This window comes from Pistacia vera, unplaced genomic scaffold (assembly GCF_008641045.1).
Source record: "Pistacia vera cultivar Batoury unplaced genomic scaffold, PisVer_v2 Contig129, whole genome shotgun sequence".
In the NCBI taxonomy this organism is placed as follows: domain Eukaryota; kingdom Viridiplantae; phylum Streptophyta; class Magnoliopsida; order Sapindales; family Anacardiaceae; genus Pistacia; species Pistacia vera.
Genome location: NW_022195346.1, coordinates 1509846 through 1531027, shown reverse-complemented (window position 1 = coordinate 1531027; position 21182 = coordinate 1509846). Strand labels below are relative to the sequence as shown.

The window sequence follows — 21182 nt, the reverse complement described above, 5'->3', positions numbered from 1 at the left end:
TCAATTAGTTTTTTTTAAATACTAAAATATATATAATTTCTGGATTTTGATCCACCCTAATAAAAATATTAATGGAAGAAACGTTAAGAATTAATGGACACTTGAAACTAACTACTCTAAAGCATGATTCATGAGACCATCTTTTATAATTGGGAGGTTAAGAACTGTCAAAAATTAGAATTACTGATGAATGATGATGATTTAAAGCAATACTGACCTAGTGATGGCAATGGGCCAGGCTGAGATTGGGTACCCCTTGGCCCAGGCCCAAGCCTGACCTCATGACAAAGGTCCAGAGCTAGCCCAAGTCCGTCACAGGTATGACAGGTAAAGCCCAAGCCTGGTCCGATGAACTTTTTGTAATCTCAGGCCTCGCTCAAGCCCATCCATTTTTATAATGTGAATTTTTAAATATTAATAAATTTTAATTTTTTTTTATATTTTTAATCTAGAAACAATTTTTAAATATTAATTTATTTTTGATTATTCACCAAATATATAAATAACTTTCTACAAAATGCATCCATCCATCTATCCATGTAAGGTTTGAGAAAAATGAGTATATATATATAGGATAATCTTGTAATTAAATATATATTATAAGAGTAATTTAGTATACTTAATACTAAAATTGTCGGGTCGGGCTGGGTCGGGTTGGGCCTGAAGACATACCTAGGTCCGGCTTATACTCGAGGTCAGGCCTTAAAATAAAGCCCAGACCCAAACTCAAGCCTGAGAATATCGCATAAAACTCGACCTTTTTGGGACAAGTTGGGCTGGGTATCCGGAAATATGGAGCCCATTGCCATCTCTATACTGACCTTCCAAAACCTGGTTGAAATTAAGAGTCATTTTCCTTCATTGTCAGCATAACAGACAAATGATATAGAAAAGTTTAAATTATATTTTTGTCCTCACAGTAATTTTCATATTTAATATAACCTTTTCAATCGTAATGTGGAAGGAGGGTACTTATTAAATGAAACAGATAGACAAGACACAAAAACATGAGATATCAATTTTCATGAGAACTAATTTCAAAATCAAACATCTTTTTTTCAATTTGTAGGAGCATCTTCATGTTTCTTCTCCATTATGAACCAGTTTGTTTGATTTGACTAATGAAAATGCCCCAAACTTGGACCATGCCATCCATAGCCACGTTCAGCTTCAATGTGCTTGTGGACTCCTATCCCTTATGTGATTTATCAGATGCTTCAAATTGCAGCACGAAGATCCACCTTCATTGATACTTCTTCTAGCCAAAGCAGCTTTTAAATCAAGAAAGCACAATTACGGGGAAGAATGTTTAAAGTTAATTAGGATGAATTTGTGTTTGTGTTTGTGTGTGTGTGTGTTTTTTTTTTTTTTTTTTTAAATTACAGAGGTTGATTAAAGGAGAGGAGCTGTGGTAAGTTCATAAGGAGGTTCAGGTTGCCACTTGCCAAAAAACAGCTAAGATGGATCAGATAAAAGCCAGAATGGAGAATGGTATGAAAAGAAGAAACCTAAGGTTAAGGCTAAGTAAGAGAAATAGATTGAAGATCTTAGAAACAAAAACTACGAGAAATCAATTTCATGAGAACATTCTGTTGATCAAATAAACATCTTCATAGAGAATGGCGTGCGATATGTGATCTGCGTTGTGCGACCTGCAGTATGATCCAAGAATTTCAGTTTTAGATAAAATCAAATAGAAGTTATTTTCTGTTTTAATATTTTATAAGTTCTTTGTAACTGTTGTGTTTAAGTTATTATGACTGATCCTTTTAAACATATAAAAGAGAATGTATGGTGTCCGTTTTATTTTGAGAGATTAATGAATAAAATTTCTCTCTTTGTTTCATAAGTTCATCGTTTCAATATTACAAGTTTGAACGAACATGTGGGTCTAATATGACGTATGGTGTGACAAAATAATATTACGAGTCTGACGTATGATCTTCATCTTCTCAACATGGTAAATGCGTGTTTGTGATGGGTATAGATACTTCTAATTCTTCAAACGTGTTGAGTAGCAGACCGTCGGCTTCAGATGATGGCTTTAGAGTCCGATTCATACCCAGTTGAAAAATTGGGTCATCAATGCCATTGGCTCGGAAAAAGCCGGGGAGATCTCGGCCGCGGAGAAAAGTTTCCATGCCTGGCACTGCGGTTATGAGACGATCCATGTCTTCATTTCCTTCAGTTATTAATGGAGCTAACTTTAATTAGGACTCGTTGTTGAACATGTTTTCATGTAAATTCACTTCTAAAAATGAAAAACAAAAATTAAACCGATCATCAATAAACCTTGTGTTTATTTGATTTCATAGTTCTGGGACAACTATCACGTAACCCTCATAATACCAAGCAGAAACAACCAGAAGCAGAAAATAAAGATATATAGCTTTGGAAGGTGGAGCACCATACAATACCTTTCAAAGGAAGCTTTCCTGCTTGGATAACGTCAGGAATACATAAAGTTGCCCAGAAAGAAGCAGCACTTGCCACATAAAAATGAACGTGTGGAATTTTAAGCTCTTTACGTCACTAGCATACCCCAAAACTCCATCTTCTATAATGCAGCTCACTTGCGGCCTAAGATCAATCAGCATCTCTTACCGAAAATGCCTAGCACTTAAAATTCATGCCATCAAAAATCTCCATCGGTTCGGTCAGCTTCGTGGGTGATGGGCTGCGAGACCATCGCAGAAGGTCTTGAACCGGAATCCAGGATACTGAGCAAAACGGGCCTGGATATCAGAGTAACGGAGGAGGCATTTGTGGTTGTGCTTTAGAAAGGTGATATTGAGGCTTGCTAGGCTGAGGAACTCGGCAAGCTTCAGCATGGGGTTTAAATGGCCTTGGAATGGGAAAGGAAAGAAGAGCACATGAGAAGAATGTGGCTTTTGTTCCATTGTAGCAATAATGAATTATTTGTAAGGTTCAATTGAATAGCCTTAAGTGTGTTGTTATGCACACATGCTTTTTTGGGGTAATATGTGGTGCTGCCAAGCAGCTTAGAAGATCAAGGGTAAAAGCTTTTTGAACGATTTGATCAATTGACAGGTTGATCTGACACGGAAATGAGTGATGTTTTGTAACATGGTGCTGAGCATTTTATGAGATGATATATAAATAACTAAAAAATCAACATAAAAAACAGAGAAAAGAAACTTTAAAACGGTCTAGTTGTGGTTTCATGAAACCTGACTTGTTAGGAACTTTTATCAGTCCGAGATGGCAAGAAAATTCTGGAGAGAAGAGGTCATATTAAATATTTTGCTAATCCCTTTCTTAATTGATCAAGAGGGTTGTAAGGTTACTCGATCATAAGTTCATAACGACACTTGGATGCATATTACTCCATTACCGAAGAAATTCTACCAATTTTTTTCTCTTTTAAAGAACACAGCTTCGTTATGTATGGGGAGAAGGTAAAGACTTACTAATTCCTGTCAAAAGAAAATCGCCTGCATGTATAATTTCAGGAACACAGAAACCAGCGCAGAAACTACAAGCACTTGCATTATGAAAATGAATGAAGCGGGGAATTTAAACTCATAAGTAGCTACTTTTTCTATAACATTATTGCTTATATACTCAACAGTTCTCATCCTCTGATATTTATCAATAGAGGTTGATATGATCAATCTTTGTCATATATATTACATTGTCCAAACTTCAATAGGAGGGTCATATTCATTGACACTTTCACTAGCGCTAGTAGACAAGATATTGTTGAGAAACTGCACGGCAGATTTCAATTACTTTATTCTTCCAAAACCATCAGGCGTAGATCTTCTACCAAATGGTTCAAATTACGAGATGAAGACCCACCATCACTGACGCACATTTTTGCCAACATAGCCATCCTGTCTATTGATTTCACAAACTCCTCTCTCCGCTCCACCATCACTTCATAAATCATCTTCTCGACAATCTTTCTATCACACACATCCTTCATATCAACCCCAATTTTCCACACCTCACTCACAAACCTACTATTCACCTGTTGATCGAACAAACATGGCCAACAAATCATGGGAACCCGGGCTACTAAACTCTCTATGGTTGAGTTCCAGCCACTATGGGTCATGAACCCACCCACAGATTTGTGGGCCAAGACCTCCTCTTGTGGAGCCCAACTTACAATATATCCTCTCTCCTTCGTCCCCTCCTCAAGCTCCCTTGGCCTTTCACCCTCATCTGTAGCCACAGAATCCGGCCTAATAACCCACAGAAACCTCTGTTTACTATTAACAAGGCCATACCAGAACTCCATGAACTGTTCTCTTGTTAACATCATAAGACTGCCGAAGCTCACGTAGACGACAGACTGCGGAGGTTGTCTATCAAGCCATGCCATGCAACTTTTATCTACTTCCCAGAGACTGTTTGAAGATTGAGATGGCATTATACTATTCGAGGAGGAGAGTTTGGTTTGGAGGTGCAAATCGAGAGGTCCAATGGCGTAGATTTTGGGGTACTTAGTGCGTATATGTGATAGTATAGGTGCTTCTAAGTCTTCAAACGTGTTGAGTATCAGAGCATTGGTTTCACTGGACTTCAGAATCCAATCCATAAAGTGTTGGAAGATCGGGTCGTTTATGTCATTGGGTCGGCAAAAGCTGGGGAGATCTCGGCCGCGGAGAAAAGTTTCCATGCCTGGCACTGTCGTTATCAGACTATCCAAGTCTTCGTACCCTTCAGTTATTAATGGAACTAACTTTAATTAGGACTCGATGTTGACTAACAAGCAAGAATTTTTCATGTAAATTTACTTCTAAAAAATGAAAAAAGAAAAAATTAACTGATCAACAATAAATAACCCTCATGATGCCAAGCAGAAAGAACCAGAAAAACAACATATATTTAGAAATGGAAGGTCGAGTTCTGTAAAATAGTACCTTTCAAAGGTAGCTCCCCTGCTTCGATAACATCAGGAGTACATAAACTTGTCCAGAAGGAACAAGCACTTGCAATATAGAAATGAATGAGTGGAATTTTAAGCTCCTTAGCTACGTCACTGACAAACCCCAAAATTGGATCACCGATGATGCAGCTCACTGGCGGCCTAAGATCAATCAGCATCTCTTCCAGAGCTTTCCTGGAACTTGAATTCAAGGAATCAAAAATCTCCGTCCCACGGTCGATTGTTCGTGGGTGAGCATCTGGGAGACCATCGGAGACGGTCTTGAAGTGGAATCCAGGATACTGAGCAAAACGGGCTTGAATATCAGTGTAACGGAGGAGGCGTTTGTGGTTGTGGCCGGAGTTTAGAAAGGTGATATAGAGGCCTGCTAGGCTGAGGTGCTGGGCAAGCTGCAACATGGGATTTATATGGCCTTGGACTGGGAAAGGAAAGATCAGTACATGAGGAGAGTGTGGTTTTTCTTCCATTGTAGGAAATATTCTAAAGATCAATCGCTTGATGACAGTAATGAATAACTTCTTAATTAATAGGGTTATGCGCATAAAAAAAATATAATTAAAAGAAAGCACTAAACAGCATAGAGGGGAATTTCTGTTTAAATCAAAATCCTCCTTCTAGAATTTTTATGATAGCAATTATTCAACTCAACATCAATTGCTTCTTCGACATTCATTAAAAAGGTTAAAAAAAATAGCTGTAAGATTGGGACAATTAAAGCTAAGCTTCAACATAACAGCATACTACAACTAACATTCAGCTACAATGTGTTTGAGAGCTCATATTCCTTATGTCATTTATCAGAAGGTCCAAGTTGCCACGTGATGATCCACCATCACTAATACTTCTTCTAGCCAAAGTAGCCAAATTTTCAGCTGATTTCACAAACTCTTCCCTCCTTTCAACCATCACATCGTTGACCATTTTCTCAACAACCTTTCTATCACAAACATCTTTCATATCAACTCCAATTTTCCACACCTCACTCACAAACCTGCTATTCAACGGTTGATCAGCTAAACATGGCCAACATATCATGGGAACCCCCGCCGCTATACTCTCTAAAGTTGAGTTCCAACCACTGTGGGTCAAGAATCCACCGACTGCCTTGTGGGCCAAGACCTCCTCTTGTGGAGCCCAACCCACTATGTACCCTCTCTCCTTGGTCCCCTCCGCAAGCTCCATTGCGCTATCATCATCACCACCCACTGAACCCGGCCTAGTAACCCACAAGAACCTCTGTTTACTATTAACAAGTCCATGCCAGAACTCCAGGTATTGTTCTCTTGTTAGCATTGCAAGACTGCCAAAGCTCACATAGATTACAGATTGTGGAGGCTGTTTATCAAGCCATGCCATGCAACTTTTATCCACTTCCCAGAGACTGTTTGACGATTTAAATGATTCCATATTATTTGAGGCTGCTAATCTTGTTTCGAGGTGCAGGTGGAGAGGTCCAATGGTGTAGATTTTGGGGCACTTAGTGCGTATATGAGATAGTATAGGTCCTTCTAAGTCTTCAAACGTGTTGAGTAGCAGAACATCGACTTCAGAGGACTTCAGAGTCGCATCCAAAACAAATTGAAAAATCCGGTCGTTTATGTCATTGTCTTTGCAAATGCTGGGGAGATCTCGGCCACGGAGAAAAGCTTCCATGCCTGGCACTGTCGTTATCAGAAGATCCATGTCTTCATGACGTCCTTCAATTAACAATGGAACTAACTTCAGGACTTGTTATTGAAAAATTAGCAAGAAATTTGCATGTAAACCTTTAAAAATAAATGAAAGAATTATCAATTGATCCCAATAGTTTCTAAAAATTAATGGACGAGTGTTCGAAACCTCTCAGTGGTATGTTGCCCGCTTGGATGAGTAGGGGAATGCAGAAATACGCCCAAATGGAACAAGCACTTACAGTGCGAAAATGAATGAGAGGAATTTTAAGCTCCTTAGCAACGTCAGGAACAAACCCCAAAATTCCATCTCCGATGATGCAGCTCACTGGCGGCAAAGTATCAATCAGCATCTTTTTAAGAAACGGCAGGGCACTTAAATACAAGGCATCGAACATCTCCGTTATTTGGTGACTTGTTCGTGGGTGATCATCTGGGAGACCATCAGAGAAGGTCTTGAACCTGAATCCAGGATACTGAGCAAAACGGGCATGAATATCAGTATAACGGAGGAGGCGTTTGTGGCTGTGGTGGGAGTTTAGGAAGGTGATACTGAGGCCTTGTAGGCTGAGGAGCTCGGCAAGCTTCAGCATAGAGTTTAGATGGCCTTGGATCGGGAGAGGAAAGATGAGTAGATGAGGAGAGTGTGGGTTTTCTTCCATTGTAGTCTTTGCAAGAAAACCCTTGGCCTTCGTGAGAAATCTTGGTCAAATATTTGAATAAATAGAAGGAAACTTTACCTTATCTTTGTTACACTATTTTCTATGGCTATTATGTTATTTAAAAAATAGGATATGTATTTGTTGACTTATTCATCCAATTCAATCTCAAAATTAATCAAACTCAAATAAGATTTTTTTGTCTTGATTGTGACTTATTTTTGTATTATCCAACTATATTCAATTGAAAATATTTTTCCAACTCTATTCAAATAAAAATATTTTTTTTCTTTCCTTCCTACCGTTCTCTCTCTCATTTTTCTCTCTTTCAAATCTGAAAATTAATTTACCCAAGACCACCATTGCCGACCGCCACTACTGTTGACAACCAATGTGGTCAGAACGATGCACAACTAGCTGAATCTAACCTATCATGTACCGATCTAATGGATTTGGCCAGAAACGGCCAAATTCTGGCCTGTTGTGCAGTCAATTCGGAAAGGACAATTCCTTATTAGAAGAGAAGATATTTAGATTGACTCAATTTGGAAAGAAGATATTCAGATTGACTTAGACTCTAACTAAGGTAGCCGAAGATCATGCAACTTCTTAATTTTACGCATTTGAATCTTATCTCAACTCTATCATGTAAATGGGTGCTATATAAACTCATCATAACTTGTTTTCAAGGGGGCGGGGCAATTATTCTAAGAAAATTTTCCTATGAATTATACTGCTTTCAAAAGCAATAAGATAACTGTGGATGTAAGCTTAAGTTCTAACTTGTCGAACCACCTTAAAAATCTTTGTGCCATCTTCTTCCTTACATTCAGTAGTTGTTCATTGTTGATTATCCGTAATTACGCACACACTAGTTCCGATCCTACCAAGGTCGATCGGATCACTCTAGTTGGTGCAGATTTTTGTATCAACATTTTGGCGCTAGAACGAGGGTTTGAACACTCCGAGCTCTCTCTGTTTTCCAGCAGTTTCTTTTCCATCTTTGAACCACAAAAAACTAGCTATGGCTACAACCCAAGTCACCAAATCCAACTCTAGAATTAAAGTTGCTGCCAGATAGGGAGTATTGAGCATGATAAATCATGATTCTGGCAAAGTGGTAAACATAAGAGTTGTAGATCTTCGAGTAAGTTTTCCAACAGTTCAAGAATCGTCCAAATCCGAGGTTTGCAACTCAAGTTATCATCAAATTACTGAAGCATGTTCCAAACTGCCATAACTCGTTAATGAGAGCGTGAACTCGCCATAACTCGTAAACAAGAGTACGAACTCGTAAACAAGAGTACGAACTCGCCATAATTGGCAAACGAGAGTGCAAACTCGCCATAACTCGTTAATGAGAGAGCGATCTCACCATAACTCGTTAATGAGAGTGCAAACTCGAGCATGATATAGTCTGAATATGACAAAATGTTAAACATAAGAGTTGTAGCCCTTCAAGTAATATTTCCAATGGTCCAAGAATCGTCCAAATCCGAGGTCCACAACTCAAGTTATCATTAAAATACTGAGTTATGTTCCAAACTTGTTAACGAAAGTGCGAAGCTTTTGTTTTAGAGCTCGTTTTGAGAGCTCGTTTTAAGAGCTCTTCATTTTAGAGCTTGTCATTTTGAGAGCTAGTCATCTCAGAGCTCATCTTTTCAAAGCTTGTTTTGAGAGCTCGTTGTCTCAAAGCCAGTCTGTTTAGAGGTCGTTTTAAGAGCTCGTCATTTTAGAGATCGTTTTGAAAGCTCGCCATTTTATAGCTTGTCATTTTAGAGTTCGCCATATTATAGCTCGTCATTTCAGAGCTCGCCATTTTATAGCTCATCATTTCAGAGCTCGCCATTTTGCAACTCGTCATTTTAGAGCTCTCCATATTATAGCTCGTCATTTCATAGCACATTTTGTTTGAATCGTCGTTTCTAAAGCTCATAGTTTTTGAAGTCTGAACTCATGCACCTATATCTTCAGCTTCAGATCGCACACCCAAACAAAGCTTTCCATGCTTTATGATAGAGTTATGCTCACAGATCAAGCTCTCTGTACTTTCTGATTGAGCTATGCTCTCAAATCAAGCTCTTTGTGCTTTCTGATCGAGTTATGCTCTTAGATCAAGCTCTCCAACTTTCTGATCAAGCTATGCTCCCAGATCAAGCTCTCCGTGCTTTCTAATTGAACTCCTCACACTCTCTGATCGAGCTTTTTATGCTCCCTGATTAAGCTCATAAGCTCGCTCATTCGCTTGAGATCACGTGTTCAAGATCTCTCAGATCTCTTAGATCACGCCAGGCATAACTCAAGTTCTTCAGTTCGAGATTGCAGCCTATAGTGCGACAACTATCCAGATCAAAGACATTAGTTTTTGAGGCATGATTACGCACTCCAAAAACTAGGAGGCTATTGTTGTGCAGTCAATCCGGAGAGGATAATTCCCTATTATGAGAGAAGATATTTAGATTGACTCATTTTGGAAGGAAGATATTCAGATTGACTTAGACTCTAACTAAGGTAGTTGAAGATCATGTAACTTCCTAATTCTACATATTTGAATCTTATCTCAACTCTATCATGTAAATGAGTGCTATATAAACCCATCATAACTTGTTTTCAAGGGGACTGGACAATTGTTCAAAGCAAATTTTCCTAGGAATTATACCGTTCTTGTAAGCTCTCAAAAGCAATAAGATAATAGTGGACGTAGGCTCAAGTTCTAACTTGCCAAACCACCTTAAAAATCTTTATGCCATCTTTTTCTTTACATTCATTATTTGTCCATTACTGATTATTCGTAATCATTCACACACCAGTTTCGATCCTACCAAGGTCGATCGGATCACTCGGGTTGGTGCAAAGTTCTATATCAACATGGCCGAGATCTGGCCATCTAGTCGTTAACAATGGTCATAATCTAGTTGTCAATGGTCAGATTCTGGTCGTAGATCTGTCCATTTTTAGCCAGATTCATGGGGGATTTGGCCAAAAATGGCCATATCGACGCACGACTAACCAAATCCAGTCGATCATGCACTGTTCCGGCAACTATTGACTGCCATCCGATTGCCCTTTTGGGTGGCTGAGGTGCTTTAGTTCACTTTTAAACTGTTATTGTGGGGTTTAACTAAACTAACAAATGTAGAGGTTTAAAAAAATAATCTAAATACTTTAGAAAAATGTATTGAACAACTATTCTGCCTTAAAAAGTAAAAACATTTTTCAAAAAATGTATCAAACAACTATTCAGCATTTTATCAAACTTTGATATACTTTTTTAGATATTTGACCAAACACATTTTTAGAATATGATCCAATTCAATTTTATTCGATTAATTTTGCTCACATGTCTTCTATACTTTATTATATGTTCCCAATCCAAAACATCGGATGCTACATATTGTATAAACTGGAACCTACTTGTCAACAATTTTTTTATCTGAGCAGAATAATTTTGCTCTACTCTTCTATCTAGAATTGCACCCACATTTTCATTTTATTGATACATTCAAACATCTGAAAGAAAAAAAAAGTTGGCTTTCTAGCTTCTTCTTCTTGTACTCACCAACTCATGATTCCTTTAGTTTGTGATGGCCCGATGAGGAAAGTTTTTGAAAACTCAATTTTTCTCATTGGTTACAAGTTACGGCTTAATTTATAGTTGTGCAGGACGGTCAAAACAGAAATGAAACTTCAATTTTTTTCACAGCCTTTTGTTCTGCTAACTAATGAATTTTTCAATCTTGACTAATCGATATAGAATGGTCCAATGATGTAGATTGTACTATTGCTCCTTTGGTCCCTGTGACAGAAATTGTAAATTGAAATGGATGAATCTCGACCTCAATTGTAAGCTATGACATCATTGGCTGCATCACTCTTATCAATTCATCCACCATCCTACATTAAAGTCTGAAAGAAAGGAATACGCATTCTTCATCAATGGCGTTGAGAGTCCTTCATTTGGGTTGTCAAATATAAATAGTCGTGATACTTTTTCATCTCACACACATTTTACGTGAGCTTTATTTCTTATAATAATATTTCTTGTAAAGTAAAACTTCTTAATTTAGTTTCAATATTCCAATACTTCAGGATAAGATACTTTGCTGCCCATTTCTTGATTGATCAACAGAGAAGTCACAGTTCATAAAACCTTGGACATGCTAGCTGTAGCAGCTCTCAGCTACAATGAGCTTGAGAGTTCATATCCCGTATATCATTTATCAGACGCTACAAGCAGGAACACAAAGATCCACCTTCACGGACACTTCTTCTAGTCAATGTAGCAAACTTATCAGCTGATTTCATGAACTCTGTTGTGCCTAAAAAGTCACAATGATGTCAGCTCTACCTAGAAGACAAAGTGTATTAGCTGTCAAGCCCAAACCGTCTCAAAGATATTTTATATCAATCTTATCCCATTTTAAGATAAGGATTAAGGAGTGGTCCCCATATGTCATGACAACTTGCAAAAACACTCATTATATTGACCTTAAAGGTGTATAAATGGACACCTCTCTTCGTGAAAAAAAGGCTGGTTGGGCATATGAGAGCTAGACAAACATTTGAGCTTTATTATTTTTTCTCTGTAAACAAAGCATTTCTCCATTTTTGTACGTCTTACATGCAATATCATAGAAATAGCCAAAGAATAATAAAAGAGCAATGGACGTAGGATTTGCTTTAAGCATCTGAACCATTTTAAAAATAATCTTTCATTTACTTCATTACATCTTTCCATTCACATGTAATTTCTAAGTCAGCTTAGCACTTTGCACGTGCGAATCGTTGATATCAAAATCCAGCATCAACAATTTGGCGCTAGTAGGAGGGGCTTGATTCACATCAACTCACCATGTTTTTCTAGCAAGCCTCAAAATCTTCACGTCATCTGATATGAAAATCTGAGCAGGATAAATTCTGAATCTAGCGATGTGATAAACATAAAAGTTGTAGCCCTTCGAGTTAGCTTCCCGATGGTCCAAGAATCATCCAAATCTGAGGTCTACAACTCAAGTTATCATCAAAATATTAAAGCCTATTCTAGATTAGAGCTCTCGAATAGTGTGGTCAGATCGCAGATCACACGCTCTGATCTTTAACTTCAAATTGCGTGGCCAGATCGCAGATCACATGCATCAGAGTTCTCAGATTACGTGATCAAATCGTAGATCGCATGCATTAGAGCTCTCCAATCGCGTGGTTAGATAGCATATCGCAAGCATCAGAGCTTTCCAATCACGTGGTCAGATCACAGATTGCCTGCTTAGATCGCATGGTCAGATCACAGATCACAACTCAGATTGCTTTAATCTTCAACTTCAAATCGTGTGGTTAGATCGCATATTGAAAGCATCACAGCTCTCAGATCACATGGTCAGATCACAAATTGCATGCTCAAATCGCTCTGATCTTCAGCTCTCAGATCGCATGGTCAGATCGCAAATCGCATGCATCCGATTTCTCATATTGCATGATCAAGATTTTTGAGATCACGCGTTCAGATCACTTAGATCTTGCTTTCGAGCGCTTAGATCGTTGATCTTGTGTTCTCAGATCAAGCTTCACACTTTCTGATCAAACTCCTTGTATTCTCAGATCAAGCATCACGCCTTCTGATCGAACTCCTTGTATTCTCAAATCAAGCTTCGCGCTTTTTGATTGAATTCCTTCTGTTTTCTGATTGAACTCCTTAAACTCTTAGATCGCAAAGAGTTCTCAAGCTCTCAGATCGTAAAGAGCTCTCAAGTTCTCAGATCGAGCTTTTGATGCTCTCTGATCGAGGTCCTTATGATCTTAGATTAAGCCCTTCATGCTCTCTAATCGAGATCCTTATGCTTTTTGATTGAGCTCCTTATGATCTCAAATTGAGCTCCTTATGTTCTCTGATTAAACTCATAAGCTTGCTTGTTTGCTTGAGATCGCGTGTATCATATCGTTGAGATCGCACACCTCAGACTCTCAGGTCGAGCCTCTATCAGATCGCGATCAGCTCCTAAATCTCAAATCACGATCAGCTCTTAGCTTTGAGATTGCGAACAGCCTCAGGTCATGTTCTTAACTCTCAGATCGCAATCAGTTCTCAGATCATGACCAGTTGCTAGCGTAAAAAAAACGAGAAGAAAACTTAAAACAGCCCCAAAACATGCCAAAAAGGTGGATTTTGGCCCTAAAAATGGTCGCAATTGGGTTCCCCATAGTCATGATGTAGAGCTCGAAACGAGCTTTCCGTGGATATCTTATGGGCACCAAAACTCCTCCTAGATCAAAAGTTATGGCTGTTTTAAGTTGGCTGGTCCGTTTAAGGCCTCTAAGTCGTGTGTTTGGGCTTCTGACATTAGCTTTCTTCAAGAATTCATCTACTGGATATTTTATATCAGTTATCATATCGTGATTAGCTTCGAATCGCTCCAAGCTCTCAGATCGCAATTGTAGCTCTTAGTACCCGATCGTGCCAAGCATAGTTTGAGCTCTTCAGTTTGAAACTGCAGCCTATAGTGCGACAACCATTCAGACCTAAGACATGATTTTTTGAAGTGCAATTATACACTCCAAAAATTGGGAGGTTTTGTTATGCCTAAAAAGTCACACTGATGTCAGCTCTACCTAGAAGAGAAAGTGTATTAACTGTCAAGCCCAAACCGCCTCAAAGATATTTTATATCAATCTTATCATATTTTAAGATAAGAATTAAGGAGTGGTCCCCACGTGTCATGACAAATTATAAAAATACCTATTACATTGACCTCAAATGTGTATAAATAGGCACCTCTCTTCGTGAAAAAGGAGCCGGTTGGACATATGAGAGCTAGACAAACATTTGAGCTTTAATATTTTTTCTCTGTAAACAAAGCATTTCTCCATTTTTGTACGCCTTACAAGCAATATCATAGAAATAGCCAGAGAATAATAAAAGAACAGTGGACGTCGGATTCGCTTTAAGCATCTGAACAACTTTAAAAATCATCACTTCATTACATCTTTTCATTCATGTGTAATTTCTAAGTCAGCCTAGCACTTTGCACATGCGAATCATTGGTGTCAAAATCTAGCATGAACAAACTCCTTCCTCCTCTCCATCATTAGATAGTTTACCATCTTCTCAAAAACCTTTCTATCGCGCAAGTCCTTCGTATCAATCCCAATTTTCCACACCTCACTCACAAACTTATCATTCACCTTTGATCAGCAAAAGTTGGCCAACATATCATGGAAACCCCCGCTACTATACTTTTTAAAGTTGTCGATTGCCTACCGATTACCATCCATTGTGGGTCAAGAACCTACCGATTGCCTTGTGGCCCAGCATTTCCTCTTGTAGAGCCCAACCCACTAGATATCGTCTCTCATTTGTCCCTTTCAAAAGCTCCTTTGTGCTATCATATTCTTCACCACCCATAGAGCCTGGCCTAATAACCCACAAGAACCTCTGTTATATTGTTAACTAGCCCATACCAGAACTCCATCAATTGTTCTCTTGTTAATACTGCAAGACTTCCGAAGCTTACGTAGATTACCGATTGCGAAGGCTATTTATCAAGCCATGACATGCAACTTTTATCCACTTCCCATAGACTGTTTGAAGATTGAGATGGTTTCGTACCATTTGAGGATGTAACAAAATGAATAACAGAGAAGAATCTGTAACAAGATGAAGAACAAAGAAGAATCATCTATAACAAAATGAAGAAGATAGAAAAATCGTCCAAGAAGATGGAGAGAAAAATGTTCTCTGATCTGATATTAATTACCTATACACAACTGTCTATATACTATTACAAAGGAATCTTCTAACAACCTATAAAGGGAAGAATACATTATTGCCCCTCTGTAGAACTCAGCAAACAGAAATGTAGAAAACATAATGTATAGCAAACCAAAATAAATAACAAAAAAGAATAATAAAATCATCATTCTTCAATAATGGACAAGTTCCCTTTGTTTGAATGTGGTGTATTATGCTCCAATACTGCCCCCCCCCCCCCCCCCCCCGGGGGAAGATGGAGAGTGAAGGTTGAGAACTCCCATCTTGGATAAGTGAGAATGAAGAACAATAGATGACAAAGCTTTAGTCAAAAGATCAGCCAACTGTTTGGAGGTTGGAACATAAAAAGTTTTGATGCTACCCTCTTGAATCTTGTCACGAATCAAATGACAATCAAGCTCGATGTGTTTCATCCTCTCGTGGAAGACAGGGTTGGCGGCAATATGGATGGCAACTTGGTTATCACGGTGCAAGGCAACGGCTTGAGGGTGAGAAACCTGGAGAGCAGAAAGTAGAAATCGCAGCCAAGTAAGCTCACAACATGTAGCTGCCATCGATCGATACTCAGCCTCGGTTGAGGATCGAGAAACAACAGGCTGCTTCTTCGATTTCCACGAAATCAATGATGAACCAAGGAAGATACAGTACTCAGTGACTGAGCGTCTATTGTCAGGACATGAGGCCCAATCCGAGTCACAAAAAACAGTGAGCTGAAGTGATGAGGAGTTGGGTAGAAGTAACCCCTGACCCGGTGCAGCTTTGAGATACTTGAGAATTTTCTAAGCAATAGAGAGATGAAAATCAGTGGGGGCAGCCATAAATTGACTCAAAGTTTGCACACTGTAACAGATGTTAGGTCGAGTAATTGTAAGATAAAGAAGACGACCAATCAATCTTCTATACACACTCGGGTCTGATAGGGGTTGGCCACAAGATTGAGTTAACTTAAGGTTTTGTTCCATGGGAACCTTATTAGGTTTGCTGCCCAAAGTTCCAGAATCAGCTAAAATGTCCAAAGTGTACTTTCTTTGACATAAAAAGATACCTTTAGAAGAGCTGCCAATCTCAATACCAAGAAAATACCTCAAAGAGCCGAGGTCCTTTATCTTAAATTTGCTGTCAAGAAAGAGTTTCAACTGGCTGACAGAATTAATGTCATTGCTGGCCACAAGTATGTCATCGACATACACTAATAAAGCTGTGAAAGAACCATTATTTTCCTTTGTGAAGAGGCTATAATCAGCCTTTGATTGTGAAAAACCAGATTCAAGTAGCGATTGAGAAAATTTAGAGTACCATTTCCTTGATGCTTGCTTGAGGCCATATAAACTCTTTAATAGTTTGCAGACTTGAGTGGGTGTCCCTTTGGTATAGCCAAGAGGTTTCTTCATGTAAATATCCTCATATAAATCCCCATGTAAAAAGGCATTATTTACATCAAATTGATGTAAATGTCATCCTTTACAGAAGCAATTGCTAAGAGGCATCTCACAGTTACCAACTTGGCAACAGGAGAGAATGTCTCATGATAATCCACCGCTTCAAGTTATGTGTAGCCCTTGGCTACCAAGCAGGCCTTCAACCTCTCAACAGACCCATTAGAATGGTACTTGATTTTGTAAACACATTTACAATCGATGGGCACTTTTCCTGGAGGTAAATCTGTAAGTTGCCAACTGTTGTTAGCTTCTAAGGCAGCTAGTTCATTATCCATGGCTTGACACCAGTCTGGATGTTTGAGAGCTTGGCGGTATGTTTGTGGTTCAAAATGGGTGGAAAGGGTAGTGGAGAAAGCTTGGTAAGAAGGAGAAAAAACATGATAAGATAAGCAATTAGCAAGTGGGAAAGAAGTACCTTATATAGGACGTAGCTGCTGAGGCAACAACTGGATTGAAGAAGTGAGAACCTTCTATTGACAATGATAATCCTGCAGAAATTTGGGTGCACACTTAGTTCTGGTGGACTTGCGAGGGAGAGGAGGAGGGGGTGGTGGTGGGGCAGGAATGGAAGATTGGTAGGATGGTGAGGAAAATGGAGAATGAGAGGGAAAGATAGGCTGAGTTATCTCATGAGGAAAATTAAGTTGTGAAGGAGATTGAAATGTACTGGAAGGCAGAGAAGTAGGAAGGGGTAAAGCTGATTGTGGTGGACAAAAATTAAAAGGTGTTGGTGTGATGAGAGGAATAGAAGGAATGGGAGATGGAGCAGGAAGTGAAATGCTTGTATTGAATGGAAAAACTCTTTCATGAAACACAACATCCCGAGAAATAAAAATTTGTTCAGTTTGTAAATCTAATAATTTGTAGCCTTTCACTGCAAAAGGGTAGCCCAGAAATACACTTTTCCTACCTCTCAGATCAAACTTCTTTCGTCCATGGGATAAGGTTGAAGCAAAAGTAAGACAACCGAAAACTCTCATATGATGGTAAATGGGTGGCTTATGAAAAAGACTTTCAAAAGGAGTTTTATTATGAAGTAATGGTGTAGGTGTTCTATTTATAATGTAAACAGCAGTTAGTATGCAATCACTCCAATATTTAAGGGGAATATTGGACTGGAAGCTTAAGGCCCGAGCCACAATCATGATGTGTTGGTGTTTGCACTCAACTATCCCATTTTGTTGGGGTGTTTCAACACAACTAGTTTGGTGGATAATACCCTTAGATTTAAAAAAATCTGTCATAAGGAATTCCTTGCCATTATCACTTCTGAACATTTTAATTCTGGTCTGAAATTGAGTTTCAATTAAGGAGTAAAAACTTTCAATACAAGATCTCACATTAGATTTATGTTTAACCATATAGACCCAGGTGGTCCTTGAGAAATCATCAACAAGAGTAAGGAAAAATTGAGAACCATCAATTGCAATTGTGGGGTTGGGGCCCCAAATGTCACAATGAACAAGATCAAAAGAGTTAATAGATTTATTTGTGGAAATGGGAAAAGAAAGTTGATGCTGCTTGGCCAAAGGGCAAACACAGCAAGGAGATGTATTAGAAGAACTCAGGTTCTATTTGACAAGAGGATCATCAATTAAAAGAAGCCTAGAGAATGAAATGTGCCCAAGTCTACAATGCCACAAATCAAAAAAGGAATCCTTATGTGTAACAGAGGCACTAAGAAGCTGGTAAAACATCAACTAAAGCTGAGGGTGACACACCAAAACGTAGTAGGTGATACAGACCATGCCTCACTTCACCCATCCCAATCGTTGTCCAAGATGCTAAGTCATGTACAAAACATGAATGAGAAAAGAAAATAAGGCAACAAGAAGAATGAAGGGCAAGCTTTTTAGCAGAAATTAAATTGAAATTGAAAGAAGGGACACAAAGCACATTTTGAAGGACTAAATTCTCGGATAAGTGTACAACACCAATGTGAGAAACAGGGACATCTGCACCATTAGGTAATTTAACTAAAGAAGATACAGTGGCAGTGATGGATGAATAGAGAAAGGGACAACAGATCATGTGATATGTTGCTCCAGTGTCTATTATCCAGGGAGTGGTGTGTGTTTGAGTTGATAAACAAGAAACCATACCAGAGATGTTAGAGTTGGGGACATGCTTAGAGGATGAGGAAGGCGGAGTAACAAACATGGTGGCCATGGCTGAACTGGTGTCCTTAGAGTGCAACAAAGCCAGGAGTTGATTATATTGACCTTTGGTAAGAGCCATAGTCTCAGAGGACTCTTCATCATGACCATCAGTAGAGCATGCTCGAGAAGGAGCAATAGCAGCAGTAGCAGCAAAGTTTTTATTCTTGCCATGAAGCTTATGGCCAGAGCGGTACCCATTTAATTTGTAACATTTTTCAATAGAATGGCCAGTCATATTGCAATGGGTACACAAAGGTGGGGTTGCATTTCCTCCTTTGAAGCAATTCTCAAGAAAGTGACCTTGGATTTTGCAATGAGTGCAATATGGACGACTTGATTTCTGGGCTATAGAGTTATGAAATTTCTGGGCAAGTTTGGGAAAATGGGGGTTGGTTTTAGCCATCATGGCCATGAGATCAGGATTAGAGGTTTGGGTAAGCATGAGATGTTGTCATTCTTGCTGTTGAATCATGGAAAAAACTCGATTAAGGGGGGGAAGGGGTTCAAGAAGCATAATCTAATCTCTTGAAGAGGAATAAGAATCAGATAAACCCATTAGAAACTGTATGACACAATCACGATCGTATCGATCATTTAAGATTTTCAGCTTGCCACAATCACACACAACTATGGGGTCATAGATAGCCAATTCATCCCATAAAACTTTTAAGCGACCAAAAAAGGTGCTAATGGAATCCTGACCTTGAGAGAGGCTAGCAAGATCCCGTTTGAGTTGAAAAATGCGAGAACCATTTTGTTGAGTAAAACGGTCCTAAAGTTCAAGCCAGAGAGTGCGAGAATCATCAACCAAAGCAAGACTGGTTTTAACAGAAGAACTTACAGAATTTTGAAGCCAGAAGACAACTAAATCGTTGCAACGTTCCCATGCTTCAAAAATTGGATCATTGGCATCACGTGGTTTGGAAAGGGTCCCATTGATGAAATCAAGCTTGTTCTTCGCTCGAAGAGCATGGCTAACTGCTCGAGACCAACTAACATAATTGTCAGCAGTCAAGAGATCGGAAACTAAGGCAGCAGCGGGATTTTCACCATTGTCGATGCGAAATGGGTTGAAAGGATCTGAAAATTTGAGAAACCTTTCGTTAGGGTTTTTGGGAGGAGGTGTTTTAGGATCGGTATTTTCAGAGCTAGATTCGTTAGGATTTTTGGGAGGAGGTGTTTTAGGATCAGTATTTTTAGAGCTAGACATGGTGGGGGTTTTGGATCGAAGGAAACTCTGATACCATGTAACAAAATGAAGAACAGAGAAGAATCTGTAACAAGATGAAGAACAGAGAAGAATCGTCTGTAACAAAATGAAGAACAGAGAAGAATCGTCCAAGAAGATGGAGAGAAAAATGTTCTCCAATCTGATATTAATTAACTATACATAGCTGTCTATATACTATTACGAAGGACTCTTCTAACAACCTATAAAGGGGAGAATACATTATTGCCCCTCTGTACAACTCAGCAAACAGAAATGCAGAAACAGAATGTATAGCAAACCAAAATAAATAACGGAAAAGAATAATGAAATCATCCTTCTTCAATAATGGACACGGTCCCTTTGTTTGAATGTGGTGTATTATGCTCCAATAGAGGAGACAAGTCTTGTTTTGAGGTGCAAGTGGAGAGGTCCAACGGTGTAGATTTTGGGGCACTTAGTGCATACACGGTATATGTGATAGTATAGGTCCTTCTAAGTCTTCAAACGTGCTGAATAGCAGAGAGTGGACTTCAGATGACTTTGCAGTCTCATTCAATACCAGTTGGAAACCCACATCGTTTATGTCACAAAATAAAGATGGGAAGATCCTGGAATCGGAGAAAAACTTCCATGCCTGGCACTATTGTTATCAAATTGATCCATATCTCCACTTTCTTCATTTAGTAAAGTAATTAACCTTAGGTCTCGTTTTGAAAATTCAGCAAGAATTTCTGGGGTAATACTTCCTTCCAGGATATATAAATGTTAGTAAACCTCTTGTCCAGTCAAATACTTCCTTCCAGGATATATAAATGGATTTAATGGAAATTGTTCTTGTTTAAACAGATTAATTTGCATTAATTATGAAGAATGCCCAGAAAGAATAAGCGCTTGCATTGCGAAATGGAATGAGGGGAATTTTAAACGCCATAGCAAAAAACCCCCAATATTCCATCTCCTTAATGCAGCTCACTGACGGCCTAGTGGCAATTAGCAACTCTTTCATAAATATCCTGGCAATTAAAGTCAAGCCGTTGAATATCACCCTGTTCGGGGGTGATCCGCTTGGAGACCATCAGAGTAGGTCTTGAACTTGAATCCGAGATACTGCACAAAATGGGGATGACTATCAGTGTGAGTAGGAGGCGTGTGTGATTGTGGTGGGAGTTTAGGAAGGTGATATTGAGGCCAGTTTGGGCGAGGAGCTTGGCAAGATTCAGCATAGAGTTTAAATGGCCTTCGATTGGGAAAGGAAAGATGAGTACACCAGGAGATTGTGGGTTTTCTCCCATTGTGGACATTACTCTGTAATTTGCTAGAGATCAGATTTGAAAGAACAATTAAAAGTAGATATTTATGATGAAA

The 21182-nt window shown here is 38.9% G+C and overlaps 2 protein-coding genes and 1 pseudogene across 2 annotated transcripts; all 3 read right to left on the bottom strand.

Moving 5' to 3' along the window:
* Positions 1-3651: 3651 nt before the first annotated feature.
* On the bottom strand, positions 3652-5385 carry LOC116121875 (7-deoxyloganetic acid glucosyltransferase-like). The gene is made up of 2 exons (XM_031407786.1): positions 4893-5385; positions 3652-4689 (listed from the first exon to the last, which is right to left on the bottom strand). Exons 1-2 carry the CDS (start codon positions 5383-5385, stop codon positions 3755-3757), a joined length of 1428 nt encoding a protein of 475 aa, XP_031263646.1. The 3' UTR covers positions 3652-3754.
* Positions 5386-5616: 231 nt separating this feature from the next.
* LOC116121919 (7-deoxyloganetic acid glucosyltransferase-like) lies at positions 5617-7250 on the bottom strand. The gene is made up of 2 exons (XM_031407824.1): positions 6758-7250; positions 5617-6615 (listed from the first exon to the last, which is right to left on the bottom strand). The coding sequence occupies exons 1-2, from the start codon at positions 7248-7250 to the stop codon at positions 5672-5674; spliced, it is 1437 nt and encodes a 478-aa protein (XP_031263684.1). The 3' UTR covers positions 5617-5671.
* Positions 7251-14285: 7035 nt separating this feature from the next.
* Positions 14286-20497, bottom strand: LOC116121873 (annotated as a pseudogene).
* Positions 20498-21182: the final 685 nt, after the last annotated feature.

What these genes read in the sequence shown, in the direction of transcription:
- LOC116121875 (XM_031407786.1), bottom strand. Translation starts at nt 5,385, where the DNA reads ATGGAAGAAAAACCACACTCTCCTCATGTACTGATCTTTCCTTTCCCA. An exon ending in AGGGGAGCTACCTTTGAAAG is followed by an intron (nt 4,690 to 4,892) that starts GTACTATTTTAC and finishes TAATAACTGAAG; the next exon opens with GGTACGAAGACTTGGATAGT.
- LOC116121919 (XM_031407824.1), bottom strand. Translation starts at nt 7,250, where the DNA reads ATGGAAGAAAACCCACACTCTCCTCATCTACTCATCTTTCCTCTCCCG. An exon ending in GGGCAACATACCACTGAGAG is followed by an intron (nt 6,616 to 6,757) that starts GTTTCGAACACT and finishes TGTTAATTGAAG; the next exon opens with GACGTCATGAAGACATGGAT.